The sequence below is a fragment of the Mycotypha africana genome (genome assembly GCF_025528875.1).
Source record: "Mycotypha africana strain NRRL 2978 chromosome Unknown BDF20scaffold_10, whole genome shotgun sequence".
In the NCBI taxonomy this organism is placed as follows: Eukaryota; Fungi; Mucoromycota; class Mucoromycetes; order Mucorales; family Mycotyphaceae; genus Mycotypha; species Mycotypha africana.
In genome coordinates, this window is record NW_026515734.1 from 102,712 (window position 1) to 120,513 (window position 17,802).

The 17,802-nt window shown below is 40.4% G+C and overlaps 4 protein-coding genes across 4 annotated transcripts; all 4 read right to left on the reverse strand.

Annotated features, from left to right (window-relative positions):
* Positions 1–44: 44 nt before the first annotated feature.
* Positions 45–2,461, reverse strand: BDF20DRAFT_826105 (uncharacterized protein; the record flags this gene model as incomplete). The annotated part of the gene is made up of 2 exons (XM_053078035.1): positions 45–212; positions 296–2,461. The coding sequence occupies 2 exons, from the start codon at positions 2,459–2,461 to the stop codon at positions 45–47; spliced, it is 2,334 nt and encodes a 777-aa protein (XP_052932616.1).
* Positions 2,462–3,893: 1,432 nt separating this feature from the next.
* On the reverse strand, positions 3,894–9,432 carry BDF20DRAFT_915834 (uncharacterized protein; the record flags this gene model as incomplete). The annotated part of the gene is made up of 9 exons (XM_053084372.1): positions 3,894–4,468; positions 4,546–4,813; positions 4,891–5,016; positions 5,090–6,126; positions 6,200–6,535; positions 6,609–7,387; positions 7,450–7,617; positions 7,689–8,301; positions 8,370–9,432. 9 exons carry the CDS (start codon positions 9,430–9,432, stop codon positions 3,894–3,896), a joined length of 4,965 nt encoding a protein of 1,654 aa, XP_052932617.1.
* Positions 9,433–11,424: 1,992 nt separating this feature from the next.
* Positions 11,425–12,828, reverse strand: BDF20DRAFT_825897 (programmed cell death protein 2; the record flags this gene model as incomplete). Its single annotated transcript, XM_053078014.1, has 4 exons — positions 11,425–12,286; positions 12,352–12,452; positions 12,519–12,602; positions 12,667–12,828. 4 exons carry the CDS (start codon positions 12,826–12,828, stop codon positions 11,425–11,427), a joined length of 1,209 nt encoding a protein of 402 aa, XP_052932618.1.
* A 35-nt stretch (positions 12,829–12,863) lies between these two features.
* Positions 12,864–13,857, reverse strand: BDF20DRAFT_888520 (uncharacterized protein). Its single transcript, XM_053082078.1, has one exon. The coding sequence runs from the start codon at positions 13,723–13,725 to the stop codon at positions 13,264–13,266; it is 462 nt and encodes a 153-aa protein (XP_052932619.1). The 5' UTR covers positions 13,726–13,857; the 3' UTR covers positions 12,864–13,263.
* Between the last annotated feature and the right edge of the window lie 3,945 nt (positions 13,858–17,802).

The window sequence follows — 17,802 nt, forward strand, 5'->3', positions numbered from 1 at the left end:
TATGAAAAACATTATGTCAATAACTGGATGGGGGGCGAGCTTCTTTAAGCTGCGGGTGCAGCAAAACCGCTAACCCAGTTCATTGAAGTTGTGTTTGACCAGCAACTATCTTCATTACCCACACGTTGGACTATATCAGAAGCAGAAGCATTTTCGAGGCAGTAACGTAATAGAAGTTGGCGAAGACGTTGGTAAGAGTTACTACAGCCAGCCTATACGTGAACAGATGGATACCAATGTCATGAATTGTGTTTATCCAGATAATAGCACTTTGAAAATAATAAATAACACTTACAGATGCCGCCCGCTCATACCAATGAATAGCTTCCTGTAAATCTATATCTGTGCCCAAGCCTCTTTCAAAACATAAGCCCAAATGATATTGAGCAGATACCTGTCCTTGATTGGCAGCACGAATGAATAACTGGAAAGCCATTTCGAGATTTTGTCGACATCCAAGACCAGCCTGAAGATGAACGCCTAGTTTATCTTGAGCACGAGCATGATTTTGCTGTGCTGCCTTACGATACCAATAAATCGCTTTGGCAGGGTTTTTAGCGATGCCAATACCGTTTGCATAGCAGAAACCAAGGTTACATTGTGCCCATGGATTCCCTTGTTTTGCTGCTTTCAAATACCAATAGACTGCAAAATTAGGGTCTTTCTTAATTCCAAGGCCCTCTTCATAGCAGAAGCCAAGAGAATTTTGCGCCAAAGGATTGCCTTGAAGAGCTGCTAAACGGAACCATTTCACAGCCTCGGCTTCGTTCTTCTGTACACCTAAACCGTTGCGGAAACAGAATCCCAGCGAGAGTTGAGCTGGTGCATGGTTATATTCAGCACTACGGAAGTACCAGTACACTGATTCACAAAGATCGACTTCGACACCTAAACCGTTCTGATAGCAGTAACCTAGGGAGTGATAGGCAAAGATGTTTCCTTGCTGTGCGGATTTCTTATACCATGCAACCGCCATTTCTAAATTCTTACTGACTCCGATTCCGTTCTGATAGCAAAAACCGAGGTTATGTTGCGCACGAGCATGTCCTTGACGAGCCGCTTGACCATACCAGTAAGCACCCTCCATCGCATCCTTTTCAGTGCCAATGCCATTCTGGTAGCAGTAGCCCAGATTGCACTGAGCCCACGGATAGCCTTGCTCGGCTGATCGTCTATACCACAGTACGGCCATCTGTTTGTCTTGAGGTACACCAATCCCATCTTCGTAACAGTAACCTAACGAATTCTGAGCAAATGCATTTCCCTTTTCAGCTGCCAGTCGATACCATCTCACCGCTTCGACAGGGTCTTTGGGACATCCGATGCCATCTTCGTAGCAATAGCCTATGTTATAAATAGCCACCGTCTCACCTTGCGCAGCTGCCAATCTGTACCAGGCCATGGCCGTCTTTTCACACTTTTTGTCCACTCCGAAGCCTTCACCGTAGCAATAACCGAGTATACCTTGTCCGCGAGCATTTCCTTGTTCAGCACTGAGCTTGTACCAATGGAAAGCTTGATGTTCGTCTTTCTCCACAGCAATGCCATCGTGGTAACAGACACCAAGGCAATACTGACTAGAAGAACAATGATCCACTTCGGCAGCCCGACGCATCCAGCACAGCGCAGCGGTAGGACCAATGCGACGTAATTTAGATTCCCAGTAATCAGCTTCCACACGGTCGATTTGCACACCAGGTCGACCGTATTTGCGTAAAAAGCCAAGTCGTGCCATAGCCATTAAAGTGGCCTCATGAAACTCAATCCCTTCCATTTCTTTGTCGTTATCGTCTTCATCGAGATCGCTGTCGTAGTGTTTAAAAAGGTCTGGACTCTCTTTTAAGGCCGTGCGAATGGATAATGTATAATATTTTTCGGCAGCTGGAAAATCAATTTCGACTCCTAACCCAAACTCGTAACAAAAGCCAAGCACTGCCTGAGAAGGCGAATGATGACGTTTATCAGCGGCTTCTTGAAGGCATAATACAGCAAATGGCTCATCTTTGGCATAATTGCTTCTTCCATACAAATAGTTCAAGGCTGTCGTGTAAAGCTCATGGCCCGTTGGGTGCCGACGACCTCGTTGCTTTCCAAGTTGCGAATAAGAACAGCTTTGTTGATGACTACTGTGCCGACACTTATGGAGCTTGAGCGAGAATAATGGATTACTACCGTTACTGTTGTGTTTATTGTCATGATTCGTTATTGTAGAAGTGGGTAGGGGTAAGGTGACTGTGCAATATTGCGACGGCTGTTGACTACTATCATCGGGAGGGAATGTTGAAGAACTGCTAGAAGAGGAGGAGGAGGAGGAAGACAAAGAAGCTCTAGTAGCATATTGGGTGGATGGTATCTTTTCATTGCTGTTGCTTTTACTGGGTTTGCTTCGTGCATTTTGATGTGAAAACTTTCGATTAATTTTGGTGAAGATTCGTCGTGAAGCTACTATAAAATGTGACATGTTAGTTGCTGCCATTGTCATCTCTTACACAGAACTGAACAAAGGGAGAGAAAAAGAGATGATGACTAAAGAAAGGAAGAGGAAGAAGAAGACTTCAATAAGAGAAAGGAGCGTAATAGAATGGAAGGTTGCAGTAAGAAAGACTAAGTGAAGAAAGAAAGATACTAACTTCAAAAAAAAAAAAAAGAAAAAAATATTTATAAGCACGAAAAGGCAATGAATAAACAGATTGGCATTTAACCCAAAAATCCCAAATGTGGGGTTTCATTAATCTTTTATCGTTCAATCCTTTCCTTTGCGCACTTGTTGGTTCTCTGCTTCATCTGATTCACTTATTCTCGCGTGTAATTTCTGCCACCATTCCACAGCATTAACATCGAATTCAATCTCCGACAACCATCCATGTGCAGTAGCACACGATCATGCAAACTTACAGCAAGTGTTGAAGCTATCCGTTATATTACAGCTTGCTCAAGCCAGTAGTTTCTTACAGCTCTTGATACAACATTTTTGTTTTGTCATAAGAGAATTTTCCTTTTTATTTACATATTCCTACTTATAAACCGTTCATTTCAACTTTTCCCTTTTTTTCCTTTTTTTTTTGTTGTTGTTTAGAAAGGCCCTTTGACTAAATTTGGAAAGGCAATTTTTCTATTTCCGCGGTTTTATGCTCTGCAGAGAAAAAAAAAAGGGGAAAAAGGGAGCACCAAAGGTCTGAGACCAACCGTGCGCACGAGCCTCCTTATTGTCGGATACGGACCGAAGACGGGTCAGTTGATAAAACTCGATTCTGTGTAATTGTAACAACCAGGCTACGTTTTACTATAACAGCAGAAAGTCTTGGAAAAGAAGAAGCTCAGTCTGTTGGTGGCATCCATGATGGCGTATTCTTCTAAAATGGAAAAGAGCCTATTACTCATTGAGCGGACTTCTTTTGAAGTGAGTATCATTTCAGATGGTCTAACGTCATCACATTTATCAGATTAGATTATGTGCTTTTTTTTTTTTGGTTTTTGGTCTTATAGAATAGATTTGCTTTACGAAGCGAATTGCTGCAATGAACCCACTTTCTTTATTCATCATCGGATTGCACTTCCATGACAAGCATTTATCCACGTTCCATTAATACTCTCTCCGCTGTCAATGACTCACAATTCAAAGACTTGTTATCAATATGGATATATCTTTCAGTTGGTCTAGTTCTGCTTAAATCTCTTAGACAGACAATAGGGAAATGTGACTTTTAGCCAACGTTGCTAAGCAATAAGATAATCATATAGTATTTGACAAGTGAATATACATGTCATTGAGGTTGAACATCCTTATAAAACCACACCTTCTTAATGCAATATTATTATATTCGGTTTTATTGGGTCTATACACTCATTACATGAATGAGAAATCTTAAAATGACTGACACTAATGCTGTTTACTACATAACATCTACTAATTGATGTTTTCGTCTAGCTAGTGCGATCAGCGTATCATACTCTCCACTAGTTTCACACATATTGTTGAAAATGGAGCCTGGGGTATTGAGGAGCTCTAAAGGATTTGCAAATTCAGCAATCTCTCCTTGATCCAGGACTAAAATCTTGTCATATTCTATCACTGTTCGGAGTCTGTGGGCGATACACAATATGGTACAGTCTGCAAACTCGCAAGCGATCGTCTTCTGAATTGCTTCATCCGTCTCAAAGTCTACACTAGCTGTTGCTTCGTCCATAAGAACAACACGACTTCTCTTTAATAGGGCTCGCGCCAAACAAATCAATTGTCTTTGGCCTTGCGAGAAGTTCAACCCGCCTTCACTCACAGGCGTTTCCAAGTCTGTAAAAACATTAGAGTTCAAGTCTTCGTATCCGTCACCTTCTTCTGGAACATCAACGTCTAGATCATCTGGTGGTAACAATTCAACCCGCCTCAAAGCTGCCTTTATACTTTCTTCATCAAACTCGTCAAATGGATCGAGATTCGACCGGAGCGTACCAGAAAACAGGACAGGGTCTATAAAAAAGATGTAAACAATCATCTTTCTTATGTACACCATAGGCTTGAAAAATGATAATTTCTGCTTAACTTACCTTGGGGTATAATGGTTAGACTACTACGAAGATCGCTTGTACCGATTTTACAAATATCAACTCCATCAATAAAAATTGTGCCCTCGGACGGCTCCACAAACCTAAAGAAAGAAAGGGCCAATGTAGATTTACCACTACCCGTTCTACCGACGATGCCAACTTTTTCCTTTGCTTTGATAGTAAAGCTTAAGCTTTTCAGCACTGGATCAAGCTCTGGTGCATAGCGAACCTCGAGCTCTTTTACTTCAATATGCCCCTCGGTTGGCCACTACAATGAATAAAATTCGCAAAGTTCTAGATAAGTATGACTGGCGGGACTCAACTACAGCAGTTGTCTTTCTTTACCTCTGAAGGAGGTCGAATACTGGTAATCGCAGGTGCTTCCTGCTCTATTTCCATAAACTCTGCTACTCTTTCAACAGCATTGAAACTCATTTCAAGCCTTGTATACCGCTTGATAGCCATTGTCATCTATGTTCCAGTTGTTAAATAAACAATTCATAAGTTTTGGAGATTTTCAAGTGCAGTAATTTTCATAATGTACCTGACTTGTGTATGATAGCACGAAACTCATACAGAAACCAGCGAGTGATGCGTCCATGTAACCAAGGCTTAGCAGAATAAAGATACCAGTACAAAAATTAACTGCAGCCCCAAGGAATGAGAAACGGACGCCCACCCAACGATTAGCCAACCAAACAAAATAAAAGGGTCGAGAATTCTCATCGATTTTTCTAAGCATTTCGTTCATGAATTGACGAGTAACTCCGTAAGCACGAATGGTAGCTACACCAACAATCGTTTCACCAAAATGAGTGAATAAGGGCGAGCGAGTAACTGAATCCATTCTTCTAAGTTCGCGTGAGGCAGTACTGAACCGTTTACCAATTGCTATATTCAAAATTGTCACAAGTATCATTGGTAAGATGAATACTGGAAGTACAAAGCAGACGGTCAATATAGCCGAGACAATCACCAACCATTGAATGAAGAAATACATTAAATCGTTGGGAACACCTGAGTCAACGAATTCAAAGTCTTTGGAGAAACGATTGAGTATACGGCCGATGGGTGTAACATCAAAGAAACGCATAGGTGCATGCAATATTCTCTTTAACAGGCGTAGATACAGCTTCCTACTTGCTCGTAAAGTGCCATAATATAAAGCGGCAAATCGACATGCCCCCACAAAAATATTAGTAGTTGTGATAAGTATATAAATAGATAGATACATGTCTAATTGACTCTTTCCATTCGCACTTCCAAATGCAAATAACTTGAAACTATTGCTACCAGTGTTGGCCACATCGAAAAGCGCTTCCGACGAAGGCTGTGAGTTGAGAATATTCAGCTGTTGATCCATAAGCATATACTGTGCTTTCGGTGTAGAAGCTATCGTACTATTGACAATGTCGTTTGCTTCATTAGAGTGAACCCATTTCTTTATCCACCAGCTTTCGGCAACATCCAGTCCTCTAGAACCGAAAACAAAAGCGAATACGACTGCCCAATAAAAAGGATTGCCTAAGGCTCGGAAATACCTCATGTACAAACTAAATTTCACGTGTCCCACCTCTCGACCTAGGATCAAAACAAAAAATAGACAATATTCAATATTCGGTAAGAAGACAGACGCCTTATCTCATGCACTTACTTTCTTCCTGGACAAGTGACTTGGGCGCAATGTTGCTGATTTTTGACAAATCTACCAAAGCGTCAATATCTTCAAGCGTATCAGTTTCATTTTCAACAGTTTCGTCATGCTTGTCGTCACCATGACTTGTTGTATCATCCAATATTGTCTCCAGAATCCCGTCTGCTTCAAGCTCTGTTGGAGAACCACTGAAATGGATATGACCATTATCAAGATGAATCACATAAGCGGCCCCTTGAATACACAATCCAACATGGTGGGTGATCAAAATACGAGTGCGACCCTGCATCAATGGTCCAATAACACATTTATTGTATAGATGTTTCGCAGTATGAGCTATATTTGATGTTACGAAATACGAATGAGTATGGGATTTTACTCACAGTTTGGATCGTGTGTTTAACTTTACCATCAACAGCACTCAGCACATCGTCCATGAAAACATTCCTTGCTCTCGAATACACAGCGCGCGCTAATGCTACACGAGCTTTCTGGCCTCCAGATAGAGTAATTCCTTTTTCGCCTACCTCGGTTGCGTCTCCATCTTCCAAATAGGCCAAGTCCTTATGCAATGCACAGGCGTAAAGCGTTTGTTTATAACGACTTTCTACAAATGGTAGTCCAAACAGAATATTATCACGAATACTGGCATTTCTTAACCAGGCTGTTTGTGACACGTAGGCTACTGCATGATCCAAAATCCAATCCTTCTGAGAAATCCTAGCCGTTGACGTAGAATCAAAGTCTGGCTCCAGAGTATCTGCAACTGGTGTTCTGGGGCAAAAGCTTTCCCCCTCCAATAATACAGTCTCGCCAAGTAAACTCAACATCATTAACGATTTACCTGAACCAGTTGCACCACAAATAATACTTAATTCGCCGTTTGGGAATCGAGCATTGAGATCATGTAGTATAAATGTATCGGCGTCTTCAAAATTACTGGAGTGAATAGTCGAGGATGAGGCAGTCAAAGGTGTAGCAGAAGTGGGAAGTGCCAACAAATTATTGTCGACGTTACTGCTGGGCGTTGGTTCTAATACGTCTTCCTCATCTTCATAGAAATGCGGTACATCTACCCATGAGACTGTTGCGTTTCTAAATCCTATATTTACACGGCAATTGGGATTGAGGTTTGTTGTAGGAGGTGAAATTTCCTTTTCTTCCAAATAGGACTCGATACGTCTTACACTATAATATACTTTATGAATGCACTGTACCATCCGTTACTCTAGAATATCGAAACCATTTACCTAATGAGAGCTTGCAATACGTCAACAACCGTTTCAGGTAAACTGTTTAAAGCCGATCTAAGCTCTGTGAAAACAGTAATGGCTGTAAAAGCAATGGGGGCTGTTAATACTTGACCTTGCAGTTTTGTGAAAGCAAAAAATGAAACAATAGTAACTAGCAAAGGTGTTCTATCAATTGAAGTTAATGAGCATTTGCAGGAAGTGATCATGTAAAGTTGTTCCTTTCTTAGGTAGGTTACCCTTGCCACAAAAAGTTGAAAAGTACTTCGGTTTGAAAGGTGGTACGTAAATGCTTCATTTCCTCGTCTCTTGCCTTAAGCACACGCTTCTCCCATTCAGCTTCCCAGGCAAAAAATTTGATCTGACGAATGCCTTGCAATACTTCGTTCATTAATGATACACGCTTATCTCTAGCTTCCATCAATTTTTCTTGAGTTTTAGCAAACAAAACTGAATTGAAGTGGTTCAGCGGAAGTGTGATAATCATTACTGACAAGCCCAATAGACAAGAGGATCCGAGTAATGAATATAAGAATGAAATGCCAACGGACAATTCAATAGGTGCTTCAATAATGACAAACCATGATGTGGTGAAATCAGATATACGCTGTGAATCTGTACTCATAAGATTGACGATGGTACCAAGTGAATTATGGCTGTCCTCATGTGCTGTCTCAGTTTTGTCTATACTTTTGTTATCGTCTTTCGCAGCATTTACATCTGTTCTTTCTTCTTCTTCATCTTCTTCGTCCTTGTCTCTGTTCATCGCCAAGACGCCTAGTCTTCGAAGTGTTTTGCGGTAAAGTTCAATATTTAGCATAGCCTTGATGCGAATACGCAAAGATGAAGAGCCTAAAATAACGCAAAGATCCTAAGTTCCTTTTTCCTAATTTGAGTTGGCACAGTCTTAAGTTTATTACCCCAATAATATAATTGACCGACAACAAGACTCAATATCATCAATGACAATGCTAGACCAGAGACGTACACAAGACCTTCCATAAGGTAGTATTCATCTTGTTTCCCGGTATCAATGTCTTGTATGAGGGATAAAAATTTGTTTAAAAAAAATGCTGGTGCATAATACAAAGCGGCTGAGATTGCTGTTGTTATAGATTGTAATATAATGGCTGTTGAATTAGCATGGAGAAGACGGTAAATAAGCGGTCTATCACGTTCTGCGCCGAACATATAGAAAAGATTGTAGCCTCTATAAACTGGTGGCAAGCTAGGTAGATGTATCTCTTTTGGATTTTTGTAGACAGCATTCACAACGGATGTTCCCCAGCTGAAATACAAAAAACTAAAAATAGATGCGACCGTAGCTTCTGCTACTACTACTGGTTCGTCTATCTTCTCTCCATCGTTGTCCCCATAAATATCCAAATAAGGTGGTCCTTGTTCAGCAGAACCAGTGGTATAAAAGAGATCGGCAGAGAACAGTATGTCCAAAATTAATGGTAAGCCTTGCGCCAAGGTAAGTTGACTGTCGTAATGGAGCTTTAGACCTTCCCAAAGTGAATAAAGTGCCGTAATAAGTGATATTGTATAAAAGGCGAATAAATGAATGTTGAGTATAAATCCCCATTTATTAGGTAATTTATATCGTTTTGATATAAATGCTAGGGTGAGTGCGTATAACCATGCTATGCATATCAATGATTTGGATATAACGTCGTATACTGTGACAGTATCTGGATTTTGTTTTGTTTCAGAGATGCGAATAACAGTAACATACAAATTGTAAAAAGCCAAAGCTGTCATAAATAATGTCTCAAAAGATATTCTTACTAAGCGATTGACATCAGAGAAGGGAACGGTATAGTCGCGTACATAATCAAATTTTAGTGGAGATGCATCTTGCGCTTGCTGCTCTTTGTCGTGCTGTAAACGACGTTGAACTGTCAATGCGACTGAGCTAATACAAGCTATCCCGGCTAGGCCTCCTGCTGACCATACTGATGCAGGTAGTTGCTGGTCCATTTAACTTGCTTCTTGTCAATCAAGATTGCTGTAAAGAAGTGAACGCTGTCAATTCACAAATGATGAAAATGTAGAAATTTGTGTGATACAAAGAAATAAAAGAAAGCTGCATTGCATCCTGGATAGAAAAGTAGCTATGCTGCTGCTGCTGGCTACAAATTCAAGCCGCGAAATGAAACTTACTGAAAAATGAAACCCACCTTTGCACTGTACATTCTTTTTTCTATTAAAAAAAAATTATTGTGTAATGTTTGTAAAATACAATAAACTAGCGTGTAGTTTGATAGGTACTTTTTTTGCAGTTCTAAGCTCAATCTTGGCTTTTGTTCCTAAGTCTGAAAATCTCGTACTGTGATCGGTAAAGAGAGTGCTATATCGTCATTTGTCCGTATAATGTTTGTTTGCATAGGCATAGAGATGCTTGAGTCCTAATGGTAGATAAACTCGCAAGCTTTTCTAATTAACTACTGTAGTCGACGAACATTTACCGTGATATACAATGCTGTTGACAGTTATTTGAAACAAAAATTCTACGAAAAAAGTGGTATGATTTTAATTGTATGTTCGAAAAGGACAGTCAATCTATACAATCATTGCAATGATAAGCGATGGTATACTTGAAAACCAGAGAAAGAACTGAAAGCTATTCTTACATTTGCGAGTGTAGTAAGCAACTCAATAGACCAGTAGAGGCATTTTAGCAACAATACGGAGGCACAAATGTTCAGGAGCTCCGTAGCAGTTTCTTAAAAGAATGTGTATATCATTTATACATCACTTTCAGAGAGCGTACAATGTTCTATATCTCCATTACATAGTCGACTTAATGGTACCATCCGGCTTTAAAAGATTAGGGTCAAGATTTGAAAAGAGAGCATTGTAATGCCGCTTGTTAATCTAAGTTAATAATAAAGGCAAGACGCAATAGAGCACACCAAACTTTCATTCATGAACAATATGGCAAATTGAAACGGTAACTATCACAGCTTATTTTGACTAATTTTCTCATTGTTTGAATACGAAAACTTCCTGCTGAACCGCTTCAATGAGACTGATTGAGCAGTACATATTTCAAAGATAATCAGCAAAGAATTAGTGCTCACTTACATTAGACTTTTATGGCTTAATTGTCCCACATTACGGAGACGATAGCATTAATAAGCTTGCAGATATTTCGCATCAAAATAGAGGGCCAAAGTTTACATTTAATGGATTAAGGAGTATATTTAAAGCGTTGTACTCGGTTTGATTTGAAAAAAACGCGAGTAAAATTTCTGAATGATGGTCAAGTTGTTTCGAAGAGGAACAGCATCAAGAGGTGCATATCTGCAGCTCATCAGGATTGTGCAACAAATTATTCAACTTACTTAAGAATCGCAATAGTTCAATTTTCTGCTTTTCGTAACCGACTGTAGATTAATCTTGGTATTGGTCTGAACAAGCATAGATCTCCAATAATTGCGAAACTGATAAGACGGGATAGAAGATTTGCGAAAGACTGAATCTACTCATGGAGATAGGCGCATTAAATTCTTCGAATTGAAAAGCGTTTAAAATGCTGCAGTGTCAAGTGAAGGATTCTTATACAAAGGAAAGCTAGTAATCGAAAGAGATGTGCTTCGTCCATTTGGCTGAGAAATTCCTGAATACCTTCAGTTCCTAAACTTTTATATAAAAAAGGCAAAAAAAAAACCAAAAAAAAGAAAGAGGACAGATGTGTGCTTGTTGAGTCAACATTCAAAACTCACTGCTAATTTCGCAACGCAGAAGCTACCTGCAGACAGTTAGCACTGCAAGATTTAGTAGAAACTCTTCCGAATCCATCAGTTGAAATAAGTGTGAGAAGATAAGCAACTTATGCCAAGCATAAACAAAAAATGAAGATTTCTAATACGTTAATACTTTTTGTTAGTTTTATTTGTATCTGCGGCGTTCCATTACGGTGTCTATTGCTTGAATCAATGAAAGCATTACCAATACAATGTTATTCAGTTATCGATTGCTGTTAGCGGAGAGCTGCATGCCTTCTTTGGAAAAGTCTTGCTTCCATATAAACTCTTCGGCAAAAACATCGTCTCCAACTGGACAATTCTGCTTACAGGAAAAGATATACAACGATCCCCAATCCAACGAATCAAGCGCCACATGATCAATACCAATATAATTTAACAACGTGGATAGAATTTGAAATTCAAAGGTCCTGGGTCCATGACAGCGATCGCAATTGGGTATAGTCGCTGGTTTTTGATGTGCTTGAACCCATAAGGGTTCTAATGCTGGCATATCATATTCAACGCGTTCATAACGAAGAACTTGGTCTGGATTAGCTTCTATCTTCAGCTGAAAATTCAAAAAGGCTTCATCTACAGCCTGTGTGTCTTCTTCTGCTTCGTCTCCTGCCAGCACTAAGGCTTTAGAATCAGAACTCTTTTCTTCAGGATTGTTGGCTTTGAAGAACTCGGCTTGTTTCTCCTCCTCTTCTTCATCTTTGTCTTTTCCTTCAGGCTCGCTAACAATTTCTTTTTCTGTGAATATTCTTAGCGATCGTAAATGATTTACTGTCTTCTGTTCTGTTTCGGTTAATGTTGGCTTTTGACAAAATTGCTTATGTTGACACAAATTCCAATCGACCATCTGATGCTCTTTACAGCAGTAAGCTGCATTGCCACATTGGCCGCACAGTTTTGCGCCTCCTAACCCACATATACTGCATTGAATTGGAGGTTTGAATGACTTTGGCGTGAAAGATTCCAACACTTTTTCATCGGCAATGCTTTCGTCATCGTCATCCGCGTTTGGTGTTGCTGGATAATAAGGGTTTTCACGGGGAAGTTGCGATCGGTAAACTTTAAAACTATTGACCGTTTTTAATGAATTGACAATTTCTAAACCAAGAACCAAACGAGAGCGATGTTTTACCTGTTCTTCCAATCTTGCTTGACACAGGAACCATTTCTACAACAGTAGACGTAAACTGTTCTGTGGAATGCTTCTTCTGGTTCATCCTCAGGTGTATATAACTACTTTTGAGACGTTCAATGTTAATACTAGACGATTGTGTAGGTAATCTAACTGAGCGATCTAACCTGTAACAATAAACTCATAGGTTGACTGCAATTACCGCAAGTTACGTCCTTAACAGTAAGGAATTTTTCAGGGTTGAGCCAAGCCTAAAGACAAAACATGAATATACAATGTGCAGTTTTTTCGTTGGGCTTATAGTCTATGCTTTACCGGCTTGCCACCCGATTTGCTTGGAAAAGTATCGGCTGTCAAAGGGCTTTCAGGATCTTCCACGTAGCCAAGTTGAGCAGTATATTCCTTGGAAATTTGAGATTGACTCAACTCAGGGTTGAGGTCAGATACATCGCTATTACTATCAGCTCTTTTGGACATACTTCAATTAAAAAAGAGAATAGGTATTGAAGAATAAAAAAAAAGTTAAATTAATTGGAGGTAAATTTTGGGTGGCTTTTTATGTAATCGTAAGTAGCAACCCATTGCTTGCATTTTTATTAAGGTCATTCCCAACGCCAAAGGGCTGTGGTTTTTTCTAAAAATCTCTAAGCTGCAGAATGTAAACCGTACTGCATACAACTGGTACAAGAAGGTGTCAAGCGATTATAAGGAACCAAACTAACAGACACTCTAGTCAGCAAAAAAAAAGAGAAGAAGAAAGTTGGTCGCCCTAAGATTTGCACGATGAACATGAACAATTTTTATTGCAAAAGCACGGTGAAGGCTCTTGAGCTATAGTCAAAGAAGTAGTAGAGAGTCTCCTTACACAGTTTATTTGAGTTTTTTATTGTGAGCAACGTTTTACATACTGATTCAAAAGACGCTTGGTACAAATGAACTCTGATGCAAGAGCAGGTACTTTGATACATGTGATAGTGTTCTTAATTTGAACTTGTCCATTGAAGATCCTAAAAATGGGGTAATTGACCCATACCTGTGAATATATCCAGCAACAACCAACAATTCGTATTGACCAGCAAATATTGAGATTTGCATAAAGTGTTTTTCTGTGTATGTTTTGCGAGATACCTTAGCTGTGGCTACTCGGTCAATTCTGCTCATGGAATGGGCACAATCGTCATAAAACCTGTGATTATGGTAGAACACATCAAAGCTGCTGATTAATAATGAGAATCCATTAAGATTAATGATACAATTGAGGAATTGCTGGATTTGAGAAAATGCTTCATCAAAACCACAGTAAAGAATCTTGAAACATTTATAGTATCTGTGTACGTAATGACATGGCTGATGGTAGCGAAGGGTTTTCAACATAGCTGTTTGCGATTGACGGGCCTCAATTTGACATATGTAGGTGCTCTAATAGAAACTTCTGGCTTAATCTGCGTATTGTCTGAGGAGAAATATCATACCCTTGAGCACGTAGGCTTCGGGCAGCCTCTACAGCTGTCAGAAAATGCCCAGTGTAGGAATATCTCATTATTTTCCTACCGAGCAATTTGCTGATTTTAGATGGTCTACCACCTTTGTTGTCAGAAGCCGATTGATGATCTTTAGCAATGCGGTCGACTGTTCTGGTTGAGACTCCAAAAGATTTGGCAATACATCTGTTGGACTCAGTACCATTAAGTCTAGGAAGAATATCCATCATTTTATCATAAGGAATCAAACTCACCGCTTGAATTAAAGGTAATCAGTTGTAAATGTGAAGTACTGACTATGAGGTTGGAGCAGATGTCTAAGTTGTACGAAACAAAAACGGATAAATGCATTTAAAGCATTAAATGAATGGTACGAATATTAATTGACACTCAAAAATCCCTTCGCTTTTCCACAGGCAAGTGATCTTTCGACATCACCCATTTTATGCGTGATGTCCAAAATTCGCCCATCGGCCAAATTTTCTAATTGATGGGAGATCGTTTCATGCAAATGCCCAAAGTATATATGAAATAAGAGCTTGAAGGCTCCTCATTCTATTACTCGTTTTCATTTTGTATGCTTACTAAGGAAAATTGATGGTAGACTTGCGATTTATAGAAAATTTGAAAGCATTGTCGCAGTTTTGTGAGTCATTGAACCAAAAAAAATCTTACATTTTGCGTTCTTTTCAAACCTTCATGGTCTAAACTGTGTTGAAATAAATGAAACTTATGAATTCGGACTTTCATACTTTTTTTTTTTTGTATTTAATTCACGTACTTTATTAAAAGCGACTATACGGACAATAAATTATATTTTGATAAGTGGCAATAAAAGAAGTGAAGAAAAGGCATACATAAAAACTACGACAAAGAAACCATTAAATATACTACGAGCTCGTATTGAGTGTTCTGAATCGAACCTCGTCTTGGTAGACGGTACGAACTCCTGCTAGGGACCAAGAGATGCAATCAAAATGGCAGCGCCAATGATATTTCCAGATACTTAAAAGTATCAAACTAACCTGAACGATTGTGTGGTCAGGCAGAGGAGAATTATCTAACGGGGAACAAAGTGTTAACAATATATGCCAAATGCCAGTAGGTGTGGCAGGAAAAGAGATAATTCTATTTTCCTCCAGTGCCGTGATCCAAAATTGCCATTTAGGTGGACAACCAACGAAAAAATGAAAACCATCCTCAGGGGAGTCTCTGCAATGGCGGCAAAGAGGGGAGTCAGCTATGACAGGATTGATGGAAAACAGCCAAGCTCTGTACCCAATGCAATTATGCCATAAACGCCACCATGGAGTTAGCACTGCATGAGGGATTGAGAGTGACCAGAACCGTTTCCATTGAGCCGGAGGCCGATACCATAAAGGAAACACTTGAGGAATCCGAGGAGGGTCACTAAAAACGGAATAATCAGGATGCCAGTATAGCCGTAGCATACCAAGCGAAAGCTTTAAAATGGTGGTATTGTTCTGAGAACCAGAAGGTACACGCCACTGGGACATATCAGGCAACCATAAGGTGCTGTAAGATACATTAGGCCATCGTGAAGTGGGCGTAGGAGCAGCAGCCGTAGGAGGGGCCCGGACATCAATCAATCGGTTTTGAATAAAAGGAAGCCATTGTATTACACCTTGGGAAAGCAAACTAGGTATCCTTTTCAGTTTCGGATAGTCCTGAAAATACGTATACCCTAGCGTGTAGAAGCAGTTAGTTATCGAAGACCAAAGGAGAACAGTAGAGACGATTAAATGCCGTGGGTGGCTATTGAGATCCACGGGTAAGGGGCCTACAAACGAAGGGGAACGCTGTAAGGCACTACGAAGGGGCAAATCAGCAATCCAGCGGCCATGCCATGAGGAGGAAAGAGATGATGAAGGAAGTTTCATCAGCAGAGAACATAGGTGGAGCATATTCGGAAGGAAGCGAAATGATGAACGATAAGTGGCAGTCGATAAAATCCATGGTAGTAAGGACAACTGACCGGTGTACACTTGGATACAATGTGCCAGTAATGGGGAGACAAAATCGGTTGATGAAGGGGGCTGTAGAAGGCGCTCAACATACACAAGATGAAGAGCTAATTGTTGTCGGTGCAGATCCACTAAGCCTAGACCACCAAAACGTTTAGGTGAGCACAAGCGCTCCCACGATGGAGCAGGCCAGAAAGGAACCACAAAAGACCGGACAATGCTACGAAGCTTATCAAGCCAGTCCACCGGAACAACTACAACACGCAGGAGATGCCATAACTTACTAAGTATCAAGGAATTAGCAACTAGTGAGGCACCTCGGACAGACAATCCCCGTTGTTTCAGGAGGTTACAGTGACGGACTATTTTCAGTTCAAGGGAAGCTAGATAGTGTTTTAGTTGAGCATTGGTTGAGAAAAGAGGATAGCCAAGATATTTGGCAGCAGATGGACTTTCAGCTGTATGAAAGGTTACAGACTCCTGATTAGCAATATGGAGCCATGCCGTATGCGGATGACCAGAGAGGGAAACAATTTCTGTTTTTGTCAAATTGACACGGGCATTACTAGCGTTACCATAAACTGTAAGGAGGTCTTTCAAGACACGCCATTCCGTAGGTATGGTCAAGAAAACCTCTAAATCATCTGCATAGCTCAATAATTTGAAACGAGGGGTGTCTTGCCAGTCAAACAAAGGCTGTGGTTCAAAACGGACACTCAGACTGCGAGCTAGAAGTTGTCCATATCGACTAGAGGAGGCGGAGGTTGAGAGCAGTGAAACGCAGAGCTCGACAAAATGGTACGTAGTAAGGGTTCGAAAGCTAAATTGAACAACAGTGGTGATAAGGGGTCTCCCTGCCGAAGGCCACGTTGTTGGCGAACGGGAGCACTTAACCATCCATTGATGTGAAGGGATATTTCTGTGTCAAGAAATAGGCTAGATAAACAAGATACGAGGGAAGCAGGAAAGCCGAAATGCTTCATAACCATCTGAAGGTAGGTAGGATGTACTCGGTCATATGCTTTTTCTTGATCAAGGAGGACAGCAACAGCAGGGTAAGACATACCACAATGGCTATAATGTGACATTAGTATTTGGTTAACCCACCCATTATCCGAGATTAGTCGGTGCGGTAAAAGGCCAGTCTGATAGCGATTAATCAGCTGTGGTAAAACGACATTGAACCTATTAGCTAATAGTTTTGTGAAAATCTTCGCATCAGTGTTGATCATCGATAGAGGCCGCCAGTTCTGTAAGAGTTCAGGATCTCCCTTTTTGTACAGTAAGACCATCCGAGTTTGTTTCCAGGTGGCTGGGAAAATATTTTCAAAGGCGTCAGCATACACTTGAAGGAAGAGTTGCTTAAAGCTCGGAATGTTCCAGGAAAGCAGATGGCGGTAAACCTCATACGGTATGCCATCTAACCCAGGACTTTTTTGTGAGGGCAAGTGGTTAACTATAGAAATAAGTTCTTCTGACGTGGGCGGTGCTGTAAGATCATTCTGTTGAGCGTTTGTAAGACCAATCGCCTGCGGAACATTATCGAGTAACGTTTGAACTGCCAACAGGTCGATAGGATCAGGGCGATAAAGGTTGCTATAGAACATATGAGCTTCCTCAAGGATAGCATTAGTACTAGTTAAGACAGGGCCATCTTGACCACTTTTTAAAGAGTGAATCGTTCGTTGTGCTTGTCTTTCTTTGATAACCCTGTAAAAGTATCTATTATTGCGCTCTCCTTTCTCATGCCATCGAGTGGCTGACCGTAAAAGATGTTGCTGCGCGGATTCTTCCTGCAATTTGTCTAGTTTCTGTTCAATAAGCGACACTTGTCTGTTGGTTATATTGAATGCTGGCTTATTTAAGGAAAGCAGGGCTTCCCGTTGGTGTTGAAGTTCGGCAATGGTTGTCTGCCTTTTAGCAGTAGATCCATGGGAGAATAGGCCTGCAATGTGTTTTAATAATTGTTTTAGAGCCTCCCAGGT